The sequence below is a fragment of the Dermochelys coriacea genome, chromosome 18 (assembly GCF_009764565.3).
Source record: "Dermochelys coriacea isolate rDerCor1 chromosome 18, rDerCor1.pri.v4, whole genome shotgun sequence".
NCBI classification, from domain to species: Eukaryota; Metazoa; Chordata; order Testudines; family Dermochelyidae; genus Dermochelys; species Dermochelys coriacea.
This window is the reverse complement of record NC_050085.1, coordinates 8,394,771-8,419,480: the sequence shown is the minus strand read 5'-3', so window position 1 is coordinate 8,419,480 and position 24,710 is coordinate 8,394,771. Positions and strand designations below refer to the sequence as shown.

Below are 24,710 nucleotides of genomic sequence, written 5' to 3'. Positions count from 1 at the left end.
TGCCAATCAACATGCTTTAATGGTTATACCAACCAATTTGAATCTTTTTTTTTTTTTTTTTTTTTAGGAAAATTAAGTACAAATGCAAAACCAGATTAAAATTGATTTTAAATCAGGGTTTCCTGCTTGCTGATTTTAAATAAGATTTTAATCTTCCCCCGCCTCCACCTGCACTTAACTTGCATTTATTTCCATATATTTACATTAATTTTGTCCATTTGTACTCCCATAATGTACTTAATCCCATGCTTCTGGGGAGAAGCACATTTTGGTATTAACAGTGCTACACATTCCAAAATCTTAAGTCAGGACCCCCCCAAATTGAGACTGTTAGCCTCAACTAATGTTGGAGGGTTTGGTTTGTTTTTTTTTTTTGGCTGCTTTGTTTTGATCCTTTAGAGTTCATGTCTCCAACTTTTTCACTGTAACATTGTAGGGATAGGAACTTCATTTTGTTTTAAATGAAAGCTCAGATTCTCAATCACATGACTCCAGGAGCTGGAGCTTTAAAAATTAAATTTATGATTAAATGGCAAGAGATGCCACTGCTGACATGTTACCTTATAGCTGTCTCCTTCTGTTTCCCTCCTTTTTCTATCCATTTTCCCGTGTTCCCTGCTAAAACCACTTCTGTCCTTCTTGTTCCTACCCAAACTTCTTTTCTGGTCTGTCTTCAGCTCTTTGCCAGTTATTCAAAAGAGGTACCTTCCTTCCCAGGCTACTCACAGCCTGCAGAGAGCTCTTCCTTTCCTTCTTCAAGGTCCTGACAATAATGCAGCTGTGCTCCCTTTTAGCCCACCCAGTATTTACTACTTAGTTCTGTTAGCAACTCTTAGGCACCTGCCTGAACAGACAAGTCACTTCCAGTGATTAACAATGGTTATGACAAACATTTTCTTCTACCTTCTGAATTCTGGCAGTGACTAAGAATTGCAGATATATTTGCCATGGACTGTGTGCTTGTATTAGGGTGACCAGACAGCAAGTGTGAAAAATTGGGATGGCGGTGGGGGTTAATAGGATCCTATATAAGAGAAAGACCCCAAATTCGGGACTGTCCCTATAAAATTGGGACATCTGGTCATCCTAGCTTGTATTAATTGTGGATTTTTTTTTAAATTAAGAGTGCAAACACAAAGCATTTACTGTGTTTATGAAATTGATATTGCGTTTTGAAAGTTTGCTCACAGCCCACCTTCTTCTCCTGTGATGCATATGGAAAATTTTCAAAAGGGCCTAAATGACTTATCCTCCCATGTCCCAAGGCATTCTGAAAAATTTACCCATGATCCTGTGTGCCATCTTTCAGTTGGGTTTTGTACAGATCACTGTCATAACCGACATACTGCTGACAACATTACAAGATTAAACAGAGAAGATGGTCTGGGTCTTGCATGCATGCAAAAGTTTCAATAACTAATGTGGCAAAACCTGACATCTGTAGGTTTATGATTTGGTTTTTGATTATGATTAGGTTTTTGTCAAACTGTTCAGAAGTACACCAGTATTAAATTCGTCATTTAAAATTCTTCTCTGTCAAGGTGGTATCTGTTTGTTGCTCATTAAGTATATTAATAAAAATTCAACCACTCATTGCCAACATGAACTTGCGCAGCCCCTTAAAACTAACTGTATATTACTGCCATCAAGTGTTCTTGACTGGGGAAAAGGGTCAGACTTGAACATGAAATAATAAGGTAGGAAGAAGACAAACTTTTTTGGGTCACTGGCCCTCATAAGACCAAACACTTTTCATTCATTAGCAAAACTGTTTGTGGTTTACCCTTTTGCCACATCTGTTGTTGCTTTCTCCCACTGCAGAGCCTGCAATTAGAGTTCATTAGAGACCTTGTCAATCATGAGACTCCAGAAGTCCTGCCTGAAAGAAGCGGTGCATGGTGCTGGTAATGTGCCTTGGCATGGAACGCTTTGCTTTGAATTTAATTAGTAATTATTTGTAAACAGACTACTCACAGGCTGTCAGAATGCACAAGATAACTTTAAAATCACTTTGAAAAAGACTTTAGAGTAGGAAGCTGCTACTTTTTAAGGATCATTAGCTTAAATTAGAACAGTGTTTTTAAGCAGGAAGTTAGTGTAACTGAAGCCTTGAAATGGGTACCTGACAGCAGTCCATGGGGTATGTTGGTGTTTAATAAAAGGTACTGTATTTGTCCATTAAACTGTTCAGTGTTCACTTAAACTGAATTGCCATGATGATGGACCAAATGGAATGATCCGAAAACATGGACACAATTCTTGTAACAGTACCTGCTATGTATTTACTTTAATTCATAGCCTATATTGCCTCAATTATTTATTCCCTTAGGTTGGTGTTTTCATTGTTTGTGAGAGAACTTGTGCTGTCAACAATTCTCCACCTTTTTAATAATTAATAAAAACCTTCAAGCATGCATCTACTTTCTTCTTACACCAAATTGGCAGGCAGATTTCTCTAGAAAAGGAAGGTAGTGAATGAAACACCTTCTGGATGATAGTTGATTTGTAGCATGAGTATGGTGGATCAAATTATTTCACCTAGAACAGGGTGTCAGATTTGGGTGGGGAAGGTGAAAGAAGCTGGTGGTCTTCATGTTCGGTACAGTTTTTTAGGGTAGCTGAATGGTTATCTTAACATGCTCAGAGTAATAGCTAAAAATATGACAAGGAAGCCTTATGAGGACTGTCTAAAAGTTGATGAAATGAAAAGGAGTAGTTTGTCACCTTACGAAACACTTTCTGAATCCATGTGCTTGTGGCAGGAGAACATTCCATGGAGGCAAACTTGTTTTAAAGTTTCGATCCTTGCAGGCTGACTATCTGCAGAAGCTTAGTTTCTGCAGAGTATTCATCAGAAGAGTGCTGACGTGGTATACTACTTAGTACAGAGTTAATGTAGTCTTCCCATAAGGAGGGAAACATGGTAAAAAGAAAAATGTTGATCAAGAAGCAACTCAAATGCTTCATGTATGGTTCCAAGATATTTAAAAGATGAAGTGCACTCTGGAATAGCTTAAGCGATTCCAGTGTTTACGATGAATGCATGGCTACTTCCATTCTTCAGATATTGGGAGAACGTACTCTTGAGGACCCATGTTATAACTGCAGTATAAAAAGGGGAATCTGATGGAAATGAGGTGCCCCTCTTTAGTCTGTGAGGATTGTTTTTTCACTCTGGTACTTCAGCTCTGCAGATCTTCCAGTCTCTACCAGTTTAAAAGACATCAGAAATGGTTATTAACTTGGATTCCCCCTTAGTACTGTTGGTAGGTTTTAAGCAGGGTGACTGACTAGACTATCTTCCTGACAAAGCAAGCCCCCAAAAGAGCATTAACCTTCACTACTTCTCAACATGCTGTCTAATCAGGCTTTACACTAGTGCCCCTGTGCCTGAAGGATTTTCCTGTTGAATACTTAATCTGTATGTAAACCTGGCTGGGTTCTTTAATCTAAATTGTACTTGTATAGACTGAGAGAATTTAGATCTAGGGGAACAAGGATAATATTTGCCCTGTAAAATAGAGGATTTTAATTAAATGTAATACACTTCTTGGCTGCAGTGGACATGCAGATTGGCCAAGGGAAGTAGTTGTGCTTACAACCACAACTTCATCAATCTTCCAGGTATGATTGCTTTATCAGTGATCTACCAAAATGAAAAAAATGGTGCTTAAATCCTTCTTTGCTTTGGTTTATAAGAAGGCTTTGAAAGCTGTTTAGACTTTTACAGTAGAAAATAGTTTTGTCGTCCCTCTTCCCATCCCCCCCCCCTGGCTGTAGAAGAATCTTTAAGATGATGAAGGAAATGACCAGCGTGGATTTAAAAATCAATGGTTTTCTTTTTAAAAATCCAATTTTTTATTTAAATCAGATTTTTAAAGCTTTTTTCCCTCAAAGCATTTGATCTGACTTTTTTTAATTACATTATAGCTCAAAGATATCTCATCATGGAATAGATTATAAATTCTAATTCTATAGTATGAGACAATATATTCATGTAATGTTTAAAAAACATTTTGTAAATGTGTTCCAATAGTTCATGGATAGGGACCTAATTTTATCGGGTTCCAAGGGCTTCTGTCTAGATTATTTAAGTTAATCTTTTTATCTACCCAATGGGACTCAGTGCTCGCTATAGAAGATACTATCAGAGATTTGATACCATCATTAGTTTTGCAATTCTCAGACTGCAGATTTGTGTCTCCATAGATGACATGCTTGTTAACAGCAAAAATGGTTTTAAATAAATAATACGGTATATAGAGGTGAGAAATAACAGACCTCAACTCTATTGTCCCTCTGCAAATTTGTGTACACAGTCAATCTCTTGCCTCTCTAAAAGTGCAAAGTTTCAAAAAGTTCAATGAATAGAAGATTGTTGGGGGCGAAATAGATCGGGACAAGGAGAAGAAATCTAGAGATAAATGTGAGAAGGGAGGGACAGGCTATATAAACAAAAGTAAAACTGTTTTTGAGCAGCATATTCCAGAAGTCTTGAGGTCTTTCTGAGTGTAGCTGTCATGGATTTGAGACCTACCATACCATTCTCTCATTAGAAAGGGAAACCTATAATGGCAGCAGGCTGTAAAAGAGACCCAGTTGGGGAATAAGAACCATTCAAGAAATATGTTTGCTGCTGATCTTTTAAAGAGAGTCTCACCAGTAAACTGGTGGAAGTCATATAAGCACTTGGATTCAGAAACTGGAAGTGATCTCACTTTTAATAGCAATAGCTTCTTCTGCCAGCATAGAATATTTTCTTCCTTTGGATTACTTCATTCCAAATTGATAAATTGTTTGGGACCTGAAAAGGCAGGAAAGCGTGTTTTTTCTCTTCCAGATTATGAACAAGCAAGAAAATGAAGGTGAAGACCACTGAGTTGGCTGCAGAAGCCAATACTTTAAGTTTCTCATGTTGACCTGGCTGATGCAGTCGATTTTAATTTTTGTTTTGCTTTTTTAAATATTTCATTAACTATTTTAGTTAAAACTATTTTAACAAACAAACCTGATTTTAAAAAACTTGACTGTTTAACTAAATTAAATTCATATGCATGTTTTTGTTTGCTGTTGAAGAAAAAAACCCAGACTACATAACGTTGTTGTTTTTTGTTTTTAATTAAATACACAATTTAAATGGCTGTCTGATGGTGATCTCCTCTTAATACAGCATTGCAAAAAAATCCTCCAATGATTTAATAATTTAACCTGTTAAATTTGAGATAGTTCACCTCCCAATGACTTCATAAATTTCTGAATCAATAACCTTTGGTCAAATGAAATAAACAATCACTCATTTTCTGATATAGCTGTAAAACTAATCTGAAATTTTTTCAAAATAAATCACTTAAAATCTAGTGTGTACCTTCTAGAAATGAAACCTACATCTGAGTTGTGAAGAATATGTATTAAGGTTATAACAACCACCAAGAATGCACTCTCATGTAGAAATCCGTGATTAAATAGTCTTCCTGACTAGTGATTTAAATCAAATCCATCCTGGAAATGACCTCAACAACGAAAGTTGAGCCTCTGAAGGCTTGTCTAAGTGGTGGTGTAGAGCAATATACCAGTATATACCACTACAGTTATATCTGTCTGGACACTCAAGTGTACATGGGAAGCTGCAGGAACATGATTATGCTGCTAAAGTCCCCATGCAGACAAGCCTTCAGATGAGTATGAAATTTTAGTCAATTTTAAAACTGTTTTTAAACACCTATAACATCAATTCTCTAAAAAGGAAAAGGAGGATCTTTGTTCATCTTCCATCCTTTCAATTAAGGTATTGAAAATAAAAAAGATGCTCTGAAACTTTACTGGATCAGTTTGTGAAAGTGCAAGACCAGAGTTGATATTTCTAATTCAAGGTGGAAAACAAGCAAACTTAACAATTTTGGGTCTTTGATGTATAAAGTAAAATGGTACAAGCTCAGCTTTTTTTTTTTAATTGCACAAACTAGCTTACAAACTAGTAAAGGAGGATAGGTTACAGTCTTTGCTTCGATTTTGAAGTAATTGAGGTACCTGCATGATGGAACACCATTTGAACAGATGCATCAGAGACGTCTTTGAGTGGATGGTCCCGCTTGGTTTTAACCATCAGAGGAGTGAAGTTTTGGAATAGCCTTCCAAGGGAAGCAGTGGGGGCAAAAGATCTATCTGGTTTTAAGATTCTACTTGATAAGTTTATGGAGGAGATGGTATGATGGGATAATGGGATTTTGGTAAGTAATTGATCTTTAAATATTCAGGGTAAATAGGCCAAATCCCCTGAGATGGGATATTAGATGGATGGGATCTGAGTTACTATAGAAAATTCTTTCCTGGGTATCTGGCTGGTGAATCTTGCCCATATGCTCAGGGTTTAGCTGATTGCCATATTTGGGGTCGGGAAGGAATTTTCCTCCAGGGCGGATTGGAGAGGCCCTGGAGGTTTTTCGCCTTCCTCTGTAGCATGGGGCATGGTTGACTTGAGGGAGGCTTCTCTGCTCCTTGAAGTCTTTAAACCACGATTTGAGGACTTCAGTAGCTCAGACATGGGTGAGGTTTTTCATAGGAGTGGGTGGGTGAGATTCTGTGGCCTGCGCTGTGCAGGGGGTCGGACTAGATCAGAATGGTCCCTTCTGACCTTAGTATCTATGAACTAGTCACCTTATAAAGTTAAAAGCTTGATATCGAGTAGAGGGCATTACCCAACCTCTACATATAACCTGAAGTTCTGCAAATGCTTTTCTCTTACCCTTAAACGTAAGCCCTGGTATGCTGCTGCTGCCACCTCTTAGCCATTCATGTTCTAATCTGCAGTGGAGCAACAAATTCAACTATACGTGCTTAACTTCTATTAGAATAGGGCAGTGGTAGGCACCAGGATCCATTGATGTCAAGGTACTTTTTAAAGAAACACTGAGCCTCAGGGCTGGTCTGCGCTAGAATTGCTACCTCAGCATATCTGTGGTGTTAGTGCATCTGGTGAAGAGACTCTATGCTGACGACAGGGGAGCACTCTTCCATCAGCGTAATTATTCCCCTTCCACGAGAGGCAGAAGCTACATAGAGCTGGTGTGGACAGTGCTTAGGTTGCGGTAACTTGCATCACTCTGGGGGTGTCTTTTTCAGACCCCTGAGTGATGCAATTTAGATCAACTTAAGCAGTAGTATAAACCTGCCTATAGTGGCCTGTGGCTCTGTTCTGATTCTTCAGAGATGACTGGGGAAGCAGAAACTAGAGCATATTTAAACCACTTATTCAGGCCTTCCCTCACCCCAAAAAGGAAGGGGAGATTAGACTGCTCCATAGGCTCTGCATGCAGTTCCCTAATTTAAAGGGCCCCTGAAAAGTGTTCAGTGCTTCCATCACAAATCTTTTTCTTTTCCAGGGGTTTACCACTTAACAAGTCTCCTAATAGACTGAAAGCGGTCTCTGTACAGACTACTCGGGTAGTGTCCAAGGAAGTAGTTTGTAGTCAGAACACTGACAAATGTTTGGGCTTGTATTCAACTTCAATGCGAGCCTTCCTCCAACTGTGAGTGATTCTTTCAGTTTCCAGATTGATTTGTATTTGGCAAGGACAAATAATTGTTGGTGTATTTATGTTGGAACTCTCTGCACCACACATGAAGGTTTTATGGATGCCTACAGTCTCAATAAAACACATTATGGACAGTCACTTGAGATTTTTCATTTATGCTGCAAGATGGATAAGAATTTTTGAAAAATAGCCTGGACAAAGCTCTACTTATTAAACAAGTCTATGGACAACTGATACATTTTAATGGCTCTAGGGCAAATTGATCTTAACGCACTAAATTAGTACGTACAATCCAGGGATCCAGGCTTCAATTACTTTGAATTAAAAAAAATTTTTTTTGGTCTATGGGTAACTTGCTTAGAATAATTTACTTTTAAGTGGATATTTCTTCTATATATGCAAAATTGAGTTCTGACATTATTCTGTGAAACTTCTTCTGCAGTGTACAATTTGAAGTATATTTAATGGCAATGTTGTGGGGTTGTATCCCCAGAGCCTGTCTTATACACACAGATGTAAAAATTAATATTGTAATTCCTCTTAAAATAATACTTTTTAGATCCTTTAAATAGAATGGAATTCTCCAAATTTGTATTTTGTGAGATGACTAGTCTGTTTTGAGCCCTAAAACTAAAAGCTTATCTGTGCAAGAAGCTTTGCAGCTTTCAGTGTCGTCATAGCTAAAGTGGCAAACCCTATAATATGGATGCAGTGGAGGTGCTTTGACTGGTGTAGCTTATTTTAGTTCTCATGCCAGTGTAAGCACACTTACAACAGTGTAACTACACCTATTCTAGGGCTCTTACTAGCATAATTGTCAGCAAAAACCATACGAACAAACACCATACCTTTTCCTGATACTGTTCTGCTGGTAAAATTTATGTATAGACCAACCCTAACTCTCTTGGAAAGATGGTTTTCCAAAAAAATTCTTCCTGCTATTAATAATCCAGACAGAGGAAAACTTACTGCTAGCTGTTAAGTTGTTTCTGAGTGAACCAATTTAAGTTTAACTCCAATTTAATGTGTGCATAGTCATGAATATTATTTGGCTCAACACCACTTACCTGGGATGCTCTTGAATCATCTTATCAAAACTTAATTGAACTTCAAAACACCTCCCTACAGTAAAAGGGTTTTTAAATCCACTTAATGGGTAAATTGAGTCTCAAATTAAAATTGAGACAGTGCACCACGATAGCAGCTGGAAAGGCAGTCTTGTGCTTTAGCCTCTGTACTCTCTCCTGTCGCTGACAGACATCTTTTGAAACATATTCAGCCCTGATCTGCTAAATACCTGAAAACAAAACAGTCAATGTGCACAACACCAGTTCCTTTATGAAGACAAAGATAGTCAAAGTTACAATGCTCAGTCTTCACAAGTACATTTTTTTTATTTTATTTTGACTTTTTGGCCAGCTGCACAGAAATAAACATCAATTCTAGGAGGGGTATGAGTAGTTCTCAATTTCATATTACAGCAAAAGCGTGAGGATTTTTAATTTTGGGTGGGACTTGCATAAACTAGGAAAGCAAATTAAAAGGTACTAACTATGATACAAAAGAAAAATGCAGAAAAAGGAACAAGCACTTGCACTAAAATATTTTTTCATGAGCGTTAAGTTAGACTTGCCAACAGTATGTATCAAAAAGTGTAGAATATCAATCAGCAACTTAATTGGATGTCTCTGGTCTAAAGATTTGGAAACTGATGTAATTTCCATTCTCTCCCATCTCTTCATCCCAGGAAAGCTGGGGGGTGGGGAAAGGAACTTTTATTGGAGGTGAAGGAGGAAACTCTAGTCCGTCAGCCAACTCCTAGCTGCTGAACGGAGGGGGGGTGGATCCGTACACTATATATACACACCAGTAGGTGTAGAGAGCAGGTCTGGCCTGGCGGCAGCTCTATTACTTCCCAACTGGAGCCCAGACACGCAGCAAGATGGATTTGTATTTCAGCTCACAAGGCATGCCCCGAGCACTCCAGGTGTCCCCTTGCGGTATCCAGCCCTTGTTTCACTGGATGCTCACAAAAGAATAGTACATGCTAGTTTACTAGTTACACCTCAGGATTACTACTCTGCTCAACACACAGCATTTAAAGAAATGTCTTTTTACCATAAACATATCTAACAGATTTGAGAACAAGCAGGTAGAATTAATAGAAACAAATGGTTATATGCAAAATAAAATCATAACGTGCTTTCTAGACCGTAAACTTAAGTAACAAGACATTCCCCTATCTTATGAAGGTTAGTTCTCCAAAAACTACTCTCCCGTGTCAAACAGCCAAACTGGCTTAGATTCTCCATTCATAAGACAAGCCAGGTGGCAGCTTGTCCTATCGGTGAAGGATGCAGAGTCTGTCCCTGTCCCTACAGTTAGGATTTTTTTTTTTTTTGCTTTATTATCTTCACTTACAAAAAGTACCCTCTTGTTTTTTCTTCTTGTAAATTTCCCTCCTTGAAGACTTCACAATCCCTTCATTAGCATCCAGCTCAGACTGTAAAAAGGCATTCATTCTGAAATATACAACTCAGTCTATATGAAGCAAGACTGGTAGGCAAGCATCTCCTAGCTGAAATAAACATGTTTATCACCTTCTGGTCATTATCCCTAACCCAGACCTTAAGGACCTAAGTGTCAGTATATAAAATGATTCCTTATATATTACGCATACGTACACTTCATGATTCTGATGATCAGTGTGACCCAAGCTTTCAGTAGAGAACTCGCATGATGCCTGTTGGTGAACTAGTATGAAGAGACCAGACCCAGTGGATCCCTGTAAGCTTTGTGCACCCCGTGGCCTCTGCTAATTAGCACCAAGAGGGCCGAGGTCATAGAAGCCCAATACATTAAATCACTCTTCTTTTTATATATAAAAACTCACTAACTGATCCATAAAAGCATAACCATTAAACTTGCAAGTTCAGATATTTGGAAGATCACACTGATGTTGATATGGAACCAGCTTGATGATGCAGCTTAAAAAAATGCACTCAGACAAATGAAGTACCTCCTCGCTGCTTGTGCTTTTGGTGCCTTTTTTTTTTTTTTTTTTAGTGGTATAAAAAAACATAAATCTCTAGAGGACTCTTGTTTCCTAGGCTGCACAGGTTGCAAAGAACATGAGGCCATAGGTGAAGCCTTTTGAGACTCATTTTAGAAGCTTGGAGTCCTGAAGACTAGATAACATAATTCAGACAAGCGAGTGAACAGATGGTTACCTGAATGTCTGGAGAGGGCAGAATGTTAGACATTCTGAGACACCTGAGAAACCTTTTGAAAATCAGAACTGCATTGCTGACAGCAGAGTGGATTCAAAAGTGAGATCTCTAATGTGGTACTCGTCAAAAACTGGTGGCTAGTATGATAAGCAGTGGGCAGTCAACAGCTAGATGTTTAAGTATTTGCTGAGGCTCTAAACTGAGTGTTTTTGCCTAAAATAAGGGGCTCAGGCAAACAGAATAAAATTCTTCTCAGTGACAGCCAGTTTTCCTTTCAAGTGGCTGTAAATAGAAACTCATCTAGTTAGGAAAGATTACCTTGATGGTAATTAAATACCTGATTTAATATATGTAAATGGTTAAAGGGACACATCTTAAATTATACTGTAACTTCGCTAATAATCTTAGATTTAAGTTGTCATTTTAATCTAATTTTCTTCATTCCATTTTCTGTTCTCTGTATTAAGCTTGGATAAAAATGAAATCATTTTCTCTTAGTACTGCAGTGCTTGGGTTGCAAATACTTGAAGGAATATTTTTTATTTTTTAAATAACCTTCTGTGGAACTTTAAAGAAATCCATACCTTTTTTATTTGTTGGGCTTTTATAAAAATACCAATTTTTGATCAAAAATTGAGTTTGTTCCCTTTTTGAAAACTAGAATAGCTGGGGAATAGGTACATCACTATAATGTACTTCATATTAGTGTTCAGAGTAGCAGCCATGTTAGCCTGTATTCGCGAAAAGAAGTACTTGTGGCACCTTAGAGACTAACAAATTTATTTGAGCATGAGCTTTCGATGCATCTGACGAAGTGAGCTGTAGCTCACGAAAGCTTATGCTCAAATTTGTTAGTCTCTAAGGTGCCACAAGTGCTCCTTTTCTTTTTTCATATTAGTGTGCTTCTCTAAATTATAGTTGTTTTTGTTACTGGTGACGTCTGCTAGATTCGTGACACAAGTAGATAAGACTTCCTGGGATTCATAAATTCTGAGGCCAGAAGGGACACCATTGTGGTGATCTAGTTTGACCTCTTGCGTACAGTAGGCCACAGAACTTCCCTGAAATTTCTAGAGCATAACTTTTTAGAAAAACATCCAATCTTGATTTAAAAATGATCAGCGATGGAGAATCGACCATGATAGTTGGCAAGAAAGGGGCAAATATTGGGGATTGGCCCTGCTTTGAGCAGGGGGTTGGACTAGATGACCTCCTGAGGTTCCTTCCAACCCTGATGATCTATGATTCTATGAAGATGTTCCAAGTAATTACTCTGACTGTTAAAAATTCACGCCTTATTTTCACTCCTAATTTGTCTACCTTCAGCTGCCAGCCATTGGATAGATAGTGTTACACCTTTGTCTGCTATATTGAAGAACCCATTATTAAATGTTTCCCATGAAGATACTTGTAGCTTGTAATAGTCACCCCTTACCCTTGTTTTTGTCAGACTCAAGCTAAATACACCGAGTTCCTAATCACTATAAGGCATGCTTTTAAATCCTTCTTAGGGCCCTACCAAATTCCCCATCATGAAAAACACATCACAGACTGTGAAATCTGTTCTTTTGTGGGCTTTTACCCTATGCTATACAAATTTCACAGGGGGAGAACAGCATTTCTCAAATTAGGGGTCCTGACCCAAAATAGAGGTAAAATAACCTCTACTTTTACTTGAGGTTCCCTTATTTGTTCCTCCAAGGCATTGCATTAGCCCTTTTGGCCTCAGCAAGTGAATAGATGGTTACCTGAATATCTGGAGAGGGCGGAATGTTAAACATTCTGTGACACCTGATGAGCCCTTTGAAAAAACAGAACTGCATTGCTGATGGCAGAGTGGATTCAAAAGTGAGATTTCACTTCCAGTGCCTCAGCCTCTCATTGGAAGCTCTTGTTCAGCTGATCATCCACCATGACCACCAAAAACTCAGTGTCAGTTGCTTCCCAGGATAGTCTCCCATTGTATCTATATGGCCTACATATTTTCTTCCTATGTATGTGTATATTTACTTTTAGCTACATTAAAACATAGTTTGCTTGTGCTCTGCTTATTAAGTGACTCAGATTACTATACCAGTGGCCTGTCCTCATCCTTATTCACTCCTCACCCAATTTTTGTGTCCTTTGCGAACTTTCAGTGACTTTTTTTTCCCCTGCTCATTAACAGAAATTTTAAATAGCATAGGGCAAGAGTAGATGCCTGTGGGATTGCAGCAGAAATGCTCATTCAGTGATTCCCTGCTTATAGGTACATTTTGGAACCTATCCGTTAACTGGCTTTTAATGCATTTAACGTTTGCTATGTTAATTTTATCTTTCTAGTTTTTTATCAAAATGCCATGTGGCACCAAGTCAAATGCCTTACAGAAGACTACACTAGATCAATACTATTGCCCTTATCAACCAAATTTGTAATGTAATAAAAATCAAGCTGTTATACTGTGATTGCTCATCAGATGCGTAACTGGTATAAATGCCTTCACCTGTAGACTATTGGTCAAAATCTAGGGCCGGTTGGGGCCTGCCAGATGGCAACTTTCAACTATTCAATGAGTTACATGGAATGAGGTGGTGCTTCAAAAGTTATCACTATGTTGCCAGTCACAGGAAAAAGGCCAAGGATTTTATGGGTATGAAGAGTAACCTACCATAACGCTTTAAATGTGGTCCCTAGAGATCTATTTTCAGTGCTCTGCAAATAACCTAAGTGTCACACTGCCTATGATGTACCTCTTATGCACTGAGCAACTTTTAATCGGGTCTGCAGAGTTGTCAGACTAGCACCTTTCTGTGGTAGTAAATTCATTTTTATATATATGGCAGTTTTAAATTTAACATAGACCCTTCCAACCCACCTCGTATGTATAAAGGTTGGCTGTTGCAAATATAATTTACATCGGAGTCTTGAGCCTCAAAGTTCATTTGAGTCTCACTTAATAAACAAAGCTTGTGTCAAATTTGTGAGCATGGACATATGATGGATCAAATTAAGATTGAGCAGCATATGTGGATTTGGGGGAGTGACTTTAATGGTGGCTTGTAAGCACAAAATGAGTGGAGCCAGGCTTCCTTTAAGTTTCCGCAACATCCGTTAAGCTGTGTCTGTGTTCTGGTGGAACAGGAAATTCTAAGGCTGCGGAATGACTCAGTAGAATTATAATGAAATTTTATTAGATGCTGGCCCAAAATGGAAGGAATGCAGTCTGAACTGGGTGGCATGCCAAAATGATCACTGTTATGAAAGTGCTGGCTAAGTGTTGGCTGTTTTTTGCATTCAAGTGGTTTTCTGATTGATGTTGACAATTTTTTTTTTCACTTCCATACAGTGACATAAGTCGTATAAGAATTCAAATAAAAATAAGAGCCTTAAAGACTTAAATGTAATTAAAATGTTTTGTTTTTAAATTTGGGGATGTTTGCTTTTTAATTAAAAAGCTGCATGCATCTTACGTCTCTGCAGATACCTGTATGTTGTAGCGTCTAATTCAAAGGGCAAACAGGTCCAAGTGCATAGTCTACCATTTTTCTGAAACTCAGTCAAGCTGGAGCTATTAGTACTTTAATGAGCCTTCCTTTCCAGCTCTCGTCCTTGGGCAAAATTCATTGACCTTTAACATCACCAAATTTTGCACATACTTTCCAAAATGAGGTTACTGGAAGGCTGGTGCACATTGTAATTTGGTCTTTAAGCATGGACAGGCCTACTATTTATATGCAAATTAACATCGCATAGCATTAGGATTACTGTTGTAAACACTGAAGTCTGTAAAGACACAAATTAAGGCTCTAGTAGCAACCTAGCCCACTGAGATTGCAAACTTAATATTTTAGATGAATATCTGTGTTGCTGAATACATCCTTAATACACGAGGGGGAGAATTCTACTGTCGTGCACACCCAGCTCCACTAGAAATTGCCTGGGTATATCACAGGACAAACTTGGGGCCTATATATATGTAATGTAGGAGTTTAATTCTCTTGTATTTCATCAATACACAAGCGCGCACACTCTCTCTCCTTTTGTTTTTGTTTTTGTTTTTAAAGTTAGATCATATCTAGATATAGAATCTGTTCTTGACCTTTTAATTCTTGATTATGCAGGTGATTCTGTTGGTCAAGCAGTGTATCAGGAAGGAACAATTATTAGGCTGACTGGCTGCTATAGAAGGTATACAATTTCAGGCTAGACACAGGTGATCACTTGTACTGCTGATATGAAAATGGTTAACTTAATTAAAACTCTGTCCAAATACCTGGCTCACTAACTCGGTGAAGAATACTGTTACACAGAAGACAATAGAATCCTTGTTCAACCAACATGCACTATAATATGGTGGTCTCATTTTCATTCAGTTTGTTTCCTTCATTCATTGTATATCTACTTAAAAAAGTACCACCACTTCATTCCATGGTACATGCTTGTGAATAGCCCTGCCATTTAAGCCCCATTTGAACAACTGAATTTGGTCCCTGGAGACTTGCCTTTTTGTGGGTTTTTTTTAAATTTACTTTGGGGGTGGTCTCCATACACCAACATGTGAAGGGGCAGTCATACCTATTTGAATGCCTATCTGCAGAAGTGAAGATACCTTGGGAGCCTCAAACAGTGCAGAGGAAGCCAAACTTAAATTTTAATTGTGATCATTGGGCCCAGGGTAGGATGATAGGATTATATACTCGACTCAGTCCTTGGCAGAACTTCTTTGGTTATAAATGGGGAAGTTTGCCAAAGATAAAGGGTGAAGTATGACCTGTATGTAGAAACTAAATTTAATTATTTCATACTTTGTCCCCCTTCAGCATCGCTAATTGCGGAAAATAAGATCACCTTTTGGAATCGGCCACTATTTTTGCCTTTTGATTCTCTGCCTTTCCCCTTTCTCTTGCTCTTTACCTCTTCCTTTTGAGTGTCCCACTTCCTTCTCCCCCTCCTTCCTTGTAACAATACCAGTTCCCTCCATATGTGTTTTGATCCCACCTACTTTCCCCGTCCGTCTGATGAAATGATACTTAGTATAACCAGGTTTTCCAGTAAAATGAATAGACCGTATAGGTAAGGGGGTTCTCATAGCACAGAACCAATGATTCAGGTTCTGTAAATTCCTGATGACAGACTGGTTAACCTTCCAGTGCAAGTTGTTTCTTTGCCTAGAATAAGTTTTTTTTTTTTTTTTTTCAATTAAATAGAAAGTTTCCAAGCTTCATGACTGCAATCTGAATATGCACTGTCATGTAAGTGCATGGGGCGGGCTGGGATGGGTATTTGACAGTCTTAAAGTGGGAGCGGAGGAGGAAGAGATTTAATGAAAGGTGCTTTTTTGGTATAAAATACTAACCCAAAGATTAAATTATTGCTGTATTTATTTAGTGTCTGTCATTAGCATGTTACATTTAGCATCTTGTATTGTTAAATGTACTGCTAGTCTGAACTCTGCAGACAACTCATGCCTAATGGAATACTCCATTCCTAATACACGTGTTGCTGAAGCATTTAAAGCTACAAATAACTTTTACAGACAGCTTTGAAACACCACTTTCACAATATAAGCAGCTCCACAACATGGAATGTGAAGGCCAGTGTGTTAAGTATGCCTGTAACCCTCTCTGAGAAAAGTAGTATAGCAGTTGTTACATAGTTGATGTAATAAATACTATAAAACAACTGCCCCGTTGGGCGACTGGGCCACGCTTAAGAGTGTTGTTTAATTGAACAAGAATAATACATTGCCCTTGTATAACCCCTTCGGTGAGGTATCTCAGATCTTTTATAAATCACTGTATTAAATCTCTCAACTTTGTTCTGGAGTAGAAAAGTGTCATTTTATTCCTAGGGAAACTGAGGCATAAATTTCCCTGCCTAAGTCACTTCGGAAGTCTATGCCAGAAAAAGGGATAGAATCCAGTAAGTGCATCATTGCAATTGATTACCCATTACAGCTTGCAGAATTACTCCTTCCACAGTATATCTAAGGAAGATGAAAAGATTGCAATCCTTATCAACACTTAAGATATTGTGATTATCTGTAGATGACATACGCTTGGGTCAGACAATGCAACCTCAGAGAAGTCCAGAAATGGTTTGATTTCAACCAGAAAGATGGGAAATGCTGACTAAAAATTGAGCCTGCCTGTCTAGTTGTGCAGCTAGTATTGCAAATAATATCCAAGTGTGGATGACTCTGCCCATGTAGCTCTTAAGGGAAATGCTATCCTTAACACTTGACTACCGAATTTTTCTGCCTTTTTCAGGATTTAAATTAGCTTTTTAATACTGCTTTAAGACTTTTATGAGATGTGAATTTATTATAAACTTTTTTTTAATCCCCCTCAAAGTGCTTTAGGCACTAAAGTAAACCTCACAACATGATTGTGAGGCCATCATTATCCTATTTGGCAGGTGGATAAACTGAGGGACTTAAAGGAACGCCATCTTTAATCAAAAAGAACAGGAGTACTTGTGGCACGTTAGAGACTAACAAATTTATTTGAGCACAAGTTTTCGTGAGCTACGGCTCACTTCATTAGATGTATGCAGTGCTGAGCTGTAGCTCACGAAAGCTTATGCTCAAATTTGTTAGTTTCTAAGGTGCCACAAGTACTCCTGTTCTTTTTGCGGATACAGACTAACATGGGCTGCTACTCTGAAACCTATCTTTAATCAGTTTCTTTGGAGTTAAAAGTAGTTGATTGTCCTGCAATTGTCCCCTGAAAGCGCTGCCTTTTTTTTTTTTTTAATAGTTCTATTCAGGTTCTTACATCATGCTCATTGCCATAGTATCTTAGTGCCAACTGAGTGCTTTAGGTGATATGACTAATATCTGTCATGTGGTGGTTTGTTCTTTCATCTTCTCTTTGAAGGAGAAGGGTGTACAGTGGAGCATCTTGTTTTGGTTAGGGTTTTATTTGTATACTAATTGCTATGTATCTATCAGAGAACAATGTCAAAGGAATGCACCTTGCACTTCAGAGTGAAGGTGGTGTGGTTTGTGATGGTCCATAATTTCTGGGGAAGTTCTTTTCCCTTCTCGGTCTGGCCCCAGAGAAAGTTCTGTCTCCTGTACAGATGAGTTCTAGACCCTTTATTGTGGAGCAGTAGTCACCAACACATTGATTGCGATCAACTGGTCGATTCTGGGGACTCTCCAGGTCGATAGCAATCTCCGGGGGCGTAGCGTGGCTGCTGCTAAGGCAGGCTCCTTGCCTGCTGTGGCCCCGCACTGCTCCCGGAAGCGGCCAGCCTGCTCCCAGGGAAGGGGTCTCTGCGTGCTGCTCCTGCCTGCAAGCACTATCCCCGCAGCTCCCATTGGGAATGGGGAACTGTGGCCAAAGGGAGCTTTGGGGGCGGTGCCTGCAGAGAGGAGCAGCGCGCAGAGCCATGTGCCCCCTGTGCTCCTCCCAGGGGCCGCAGAGGTGCGTTGGCCTCTTCCGGGAGTGGCGTAGGGCTGGGGCAGGCAGGAAGCCTGCCTTAGCCTCACTGTACCGCTGACCGGGAGCCACCCACGGTAAGTGCCGCCCAGTGGGAGGCTGCACCCCAGGCCCCTGCACACAGCCTCCTCCTAGAGCCAGCACCCTATGGGCAAGTGACCGCAGTAAGTGCTGCCTGGTGGGAGGCCACACTTCAAGCCCCCTCCTGCACCCTCAACTGCCTCCTGCACCCCAAGCCCCTGCCCTGAGCCCCCGCCCGGAGCCCCTTCCTGCACCAACAGCCTCTCACAGATTGCAGCTGTCACCCCCTTCTGCACCCCTGCCCCAGGCTCAGCCTGGAGCCTCCTCCCACTCTGCGAACCCCTTGGCCCCAGCCCAGAGCCTGCACTCCCTCACAAACCCCATCCCTTGCCCCAGCCTGGTGAAAGTGGGGGGGGGGGGGGAGAGCAGAGGATAGAGGGGGCAGGGCCTTGGGGAAGGGGCAGGGTAGATTCTTGGTTGCCCTTACATTTAAAAAGTGATCTTGAGCGTAGAAAGGTTGGGAGCCACTATCGTAGAGTGTTCCGTTGAGCCAGAGGAGAAGTTTTTGACCATTGCGTTCATCCCAGAGCTTTAGGCATCCTTTTAGTTAAGTTTGTGCCCTTATGTGGGTACAGTCTCATTGCTGTGTGTGTTTTCTGGCGGAGGTAAGCCAGGTTGCCTAAACCATCTCATGAATACAGAAAAATTTCAGTTACATCTTCTCTTATGCTGATTTTGCAAGGGGAATCCAGGTGGCTACGTAGCAACTTTTTTGCAGTGGAATTGACTCAATCTGCTGTGTCCTTTTAAAACTAAGTTCAGTTTTGCCTGATGAAGAATAGTAAAGAGACCTCTGCTGGTCTTCTACTGCACTTGCATTGTACGGCTTTTTCCAAACAAAAGTGATAGGAACAGAAGTGGATTGGAATTGGAGTCTGGGAAGAACGCCACTCTTCTCCCAATCATGTTTTCATCGCTATTACTCATCTAAATGGGCAACAAAATGAACAGCATGTTACTAGATTCTCATCTCTAGGGGATGGGCACTTGGCCATAAAGCAGATCAGAAGATGGAATGTATTCAGCTGGCCAGTTTTAGGAGGTAGAGGGAGTATAGTTCCTGAAGACAAAGGCATTTTGGATCGTATTGTACATGTGTCTGAAATTGCTGCGTATTTCGCTGAAGAGTTCATCTCAAGTTGCTCTCTGCCTGAATAACGATTGTAAAACTAATAGCTAATGGAAAAGAGGAGGAAGAGACAAAGTAGAACCAGATGAGCGTATGTACACAAATATATCATTTCACGTAGTTTGTGGTATGACACTTCTGATTTGTATCTCCTTTGTATGATCAACTCCTTAGAGTATTGGATTTGTCCAATTTTGGAAAAAGGAAAGTTTCTTCTAGAAAATGCTCACTACTTTTTTTACTCCTATGTTGAAACACTCTCTTTAAATTGCAGTTTTGAGCCCCTTGTCCCCTAGAAGTAGCTGAGTCTCCTAGCTTGAACCTTTGAATATCCCATATCGCAGGACTTGACCAAGGCGCATGACTGCTGGGATTAAATACTCTGCCTGCTTATGGGGGGAGGTGGGTGATATGGTCCCATTGAGAGCATGGCAATTTCAAAAGCTCTAGGTAATTTGTACATGGTGCCCAGTAGAGCTTGTTGGATTTACTTCCTCACCTGAATTTCTACAGGAAATTTATTTAAAAAGAAGAATGGAATCCATTTTGTGTTTAACTTGGCAAGCTACATAGATAAATCACCTAACTAAGGCCCCTACACCAAGCGGACTTACAGCCGATCTTCTGTATCCTACAGTAGCGAGCAGCTGCCAACACTCAGATCTAAAATTTAAGGAAATATCCTATAAGCCATTTAAATTCATTGGGAAACATTCTCTAATATAATGCTGCTATTTGAACCCTTGACTCAAATATCAAAAGCTAATAGGCAATAATATAGCTAAATGGCTCCCACAACTTCCATACGTTAGCTATGTCAAACCACAGATTCTTCGAAGTAGGAAAACAGGTGTTTGTTACAGCTGGGATTTTCAAAGCAGCTAGGTTCCCAACTCCCTTGGATTCCTTTAAAAATGCCAGCCTACTTTTTTTACGTACATCTTTCAAAACTTTTTGAATCCTATGGGTAACAGTTTGAAAGACACTTAGGTCAGCTAACTTTTAATGAAGTTTGAGCTAACTGTAAAACTCTAATACGTCTACAAATGGAAAAGCCAAGATATCACATTATACGGGCAATATAGCATGATACTGCTAGAGCAAGTCATTCTTATGTTACTTTATTTGATGGCACTGCTGTTCTCTTATTCTTAAGGGCATGGAAAGCGTATACTAACACAACATTAATTTCATTATTTTCCTGTCAGTGCAGCAGCAGCAATGATACTTCCATTTACAATTTCATTTTCTATAGATATCAACATAAGGTTTTTTAAGACTTGCTAATATTTTCCCTTCTAATGATTATAATACAGTACTATCATAGCATACTAAAACATTGCAATCTTGGTTTAAAACCACTTTATGAATTTTTAATGTAGATGCACCTAACTCCCCTCTCTACATATTTATATATGTTTTATATGACAGCCAAGATGGGTCTGATGTTTAACCTGTATAATCTCCTGTTATTAATGTGCCTGTCAGCTTTTTTTAAAAAAAAGCTATTTGTTTGATAAATGTTTTAAATTTATCCTGTCTGGGATACTTGCAGAAGATTACATGTATTATCAGTTTACATAGTGATTTCATGCCAGCATGAAACTGCATATTTATATTTTAACATTAGTGTTCATTTAAGTGTATACATAAGAGAGAAGAAACAATAGCAGAATCTTAAAAAAAACACTCACCTCAGATCTCTCCAAACAACCAAAATCTTGTCTATTTTAATTATATATGTGACACCAGACAATATTTACACCTAAATGTTATCCTTTTGTCTGTCTCTTAAATTCTAGATTCCACCCCCCCCCCCCGCCGATGAAATGCAAGATACACCAGTTGTGTTTAATAGTGGCTCTAGGAAGTGTTTGAGAGTTAGCCACCAGACTGAATATGGCACACTCTAGCGTGACAAATAGCAATTCTAAACTCTGTACAGGGGAAATGGAGGTGGTGTACTGAGGAAACTACTCGAGTGGGCAGATGCTATTATAAATTTGGAAAAGCCTGCAGCAGAGGGAAGATTGATATTGCTGGTATGGCTCATGTCAGCTTTTGTGCTAGAGACCAGAGGAAAGAACTTGCTCCGCTTACTTGTGCTGAGGCTTACACCAGCTTTGTGCTGCAAAATGTCATTACATCTTCCCTGCAATATGTCAGAAATTCTTTGCCATGTTCTATTCAGATGCTGATTTGTTCCTTTCTCCGGATAAAGCACAGGGTGGCAGCTGGGATTATGGATCCATTTAAAAGCTACCTGTGTAGCAGATATATTTTGATATTTTTTTTATTAGCCAGCATACTAATGTTTTGGCAGGTTGCCTGGAAAATATTCTAAACTCAACCCAGAGCAGGAGCCTCTGAAAAATAAGTCCTAGTGCATGGACAGCTTATTCTCTTAGCAGCTCTCTGGCTTCCACTCCATTATAAATATTTACCTTTTTTCATCAGTTCTCAACAATCTCTTCACTGGTCTTTGTTGGCAAGAAACTAACACTGAGAATGTATGTATTTAAATTTAGTAGACCATACTAGTGGCTGGATAATGAAGTCTGAAATTATTTGGGGGGGGGGGGGCGGAAGAGGGAGAAATAGGGTAGAAAAAAATCATAAGTGCAACTTTTTGGGGGCAAGTTCAGGATAAATAACTAGATTTTAGAAAACAATTTAGGCTTTTTTTTTTTAACTGTGGAGGTGGGATATTAAGTGGTAAAGTTTAAAAGTTTGTCCACAAATCGCACAACCTGTAATTAGTAGAGAAACCAGCCCCTTTTAATCTTAATGTTGCCCCCCGCATCTTCTTTTATTATTAGGTCCCAAGCCTCTGTGAAGATCTCCTGTCTTCTGTTGACCAGCCGTTGAAGATTGCTCGAGATAAAGTGGTGGGAAAGGACTATCTATTGTGTGACTACAACAGAGATGGAGACTCGTATAGGTGAGCTCATATCCCAGGAATGCAGCTGATCTCATGGAAGGATCGTAGTGCAAATCATTATTAAAAGACAGCATCACTTTCCCTTCTTCCTCTTGTTTTTGAGCAAAGCTGAGCTGAGATTGACCTCAACTTGCTAATGAAGAGCTTGATTCTGCCACCTTTGTTAGACGATACCTTACTATATAAGTAATCCCAATAGAACCAGTGGAACCATGTAAGGTGGTGTCCAACACGAGTAAGAGTGTCAGAATCAATCCCTAACATCTCCTGCTTCTTTACTCAGCACTAGAAAACCACTGAGTTAACCTTCCAAGAACCTGGCAATATTGCCATTAGTCTGATATCTTTTGGGGGGAGGGGAGTGGGAGAGCCACTACATACTGTGGTAGGAATGAGTTTGTATGGCTGGCACCATTTACTCTTGATTGAAATTTAGAGCAGAGGATCTTCATCTGAAAGCATTAAAACCAAAATTTAAAGAACAATTGTAAAAAGATTTAAAAACCCCGAAATGAATGAGGGGAGAACCTGGATCAGTATGGGTACACAGATCTGTGTACAAGTCATAATCACAAATCCTCCTAAACGAGAGTTTTCTGCACAATCATTCTGCGCAAATCCCTCTTCTGCATATTACGGAATATCTAAGTAGAAGACGGATTTGTGCAGAATGATTGTGCAGAAAACTCTCTTGTTTAGGAGGATTTGTGATTGACTTGTACACAGATATGTGTACCCATACTGATCCAGGTTCTCCCCTCATTCATTTTGGGTTTTTTTAATCTTTTTACACTTTTTAAATTTTGGTTTTAATGCTTTCAGATGAAGATCCTCTGCTCTAAATTTCAATCAAGAGTAAATGGTGCCAGCAGTACAAATCGGTGACTGGAGGGTCACAATGGAAATATTTGCAGAGCCTTAAATTGAAATTGTTTCCTTTTATCCAATACTTACTTCCTTCTAATGGTTGTAATAATAGTGGCATAGTCCCAAAGATTTTAAGAGACTCAACCTGTGCTCCAGAAAGTTTTGTGAATGTTAAATTGCCTATTGTTTACCCCTCTCTTACATGGGAGTACTAAACTACTACGTAATGGCCATAATTAATCTTTCTGTCCCAGGTTAGCAAAACAAAGCCCTTTACCGTTGTTACTGAGTATGTATATATTCTGGATTGTGATGAGAGAGGTTCCATTCCAAGGTTCTGGCTTCCATTGTTACTTTAAAGTAACAGCTCACATTCTTTAGTGGTGACAACTGAAAATGTTTTGCAGTAGTTCAGGCATGCCTTGCTTAAAAAGTAACACAAAGAGGTGGCTTTCACTTACTTGCATCGAATGGTCCAAGAATTCCATTCCAAGATGAACTTTCAGAAAACAGCCTTTTTTGGGGGGGAAGGGGGCGGGGATTGACCTTTCCCAAAAATGGACAGTGTATCTAGTGGTAGTCAGACTTGGAATCACAGGTTTTCTTCCAGTTTTGAGATTGACCTTCTTTGACACACAAATTAATTTGTTCTGTTTATCCACTTATATGGGATTATAAAAGGATTAAAAAGAATTATAATCAGAGCTGTCCCTGGGGTATGGTGAATTGGGGTGACTGCTCTGGGCCCTGCTCTTTGGGGGGGGCCCGACAGGCCAGTGTGATTGGCTGGTGCGGTTGGTCCCGGAAGTGACGGGTGGGTCCCGGAAGTGATGGATTTGTCACTTCTATCCCAGACCCCCCTACAGAGATTCCTGATTATAATACTAGGACTTTCATAAGCACTTCAAGATCCATGAAAGATGTGACATATATGCAAAGTATTATCCTAACTACAGATGATGGACATGGAGAATATATTGAGGCCCTTTTTATTTTGGGGGTTGAGGGGTGGAAGTGTGGTTGAGAAATGGCAGATTGGATGCAAAGTTGTGTAAGTAGCCTTGTCTGAGTTGCAGAGGTTGCATAAATTGTAGTGAATTCTTTAGATGTTCTGTATGACAGGAAGCCAAGAAAGAGAATTTTCTAAGGTGAAGTGTTCGTTGGAGTTCCATGAGATTTTTCCAACAGAGATGATTTGCTCAGGCCAACAAAGAGGGTCTGGAAATCTTGAAAAACTCCAGGATGTTAATTGGTTTCTGTATCCAAGTTGGTCAGTACCCAAAGTATGTTTGTATTTCCTTTGCCCAACAGGTTCCATAAGGAAGCTGGCTGCGGTCAGTATGGGCAGGGGGAGAACTAAAAGCCATGAGAGGAGGTTAGAGAAGCATTTCATTTCTAGATTGCTGACTGGAAGTGGTTATTTTCTGATGTTTGGCCTAAGTAAAGCAAGCTTGTAGTCTCTCCTCACTTCCAGAAGGAGACATTCCTATCTGTTCAGGGCAACT

The 24,710-nt window shown here is 39.5% G+C and overlaps 1 protein-coding gene across 3 annotated transcripts in view; it reads left to right on the top strand.

Moving 5' to 3' along the window:
* CAPZB (capping actin protein of muscle Z-line subunit beta) overlaps window positions 1–24,710 on the top strand; it is a 105,727-nt gene that overhangs the window by 33,164 nt on the left and 47,853 nt on the right. For 2 of the 3 annotated variants that reach the window (XM_038376444.2, XM_038376443.2), the window contains exon 3: window positions 22,217–22,338. In XM_038376444.2, the coding sequence (XP_038232372.1) occupies window positions 22,217–22,338 (122 nt within the window). Of the gene's footprint in view, window positions 1–7,466; window positions 7,527–22,216; window positions 22,339–24,710 lie in introns of those variants that run through there. The other variant, XM_038376445.1, reaches the window with a different exon arrangement.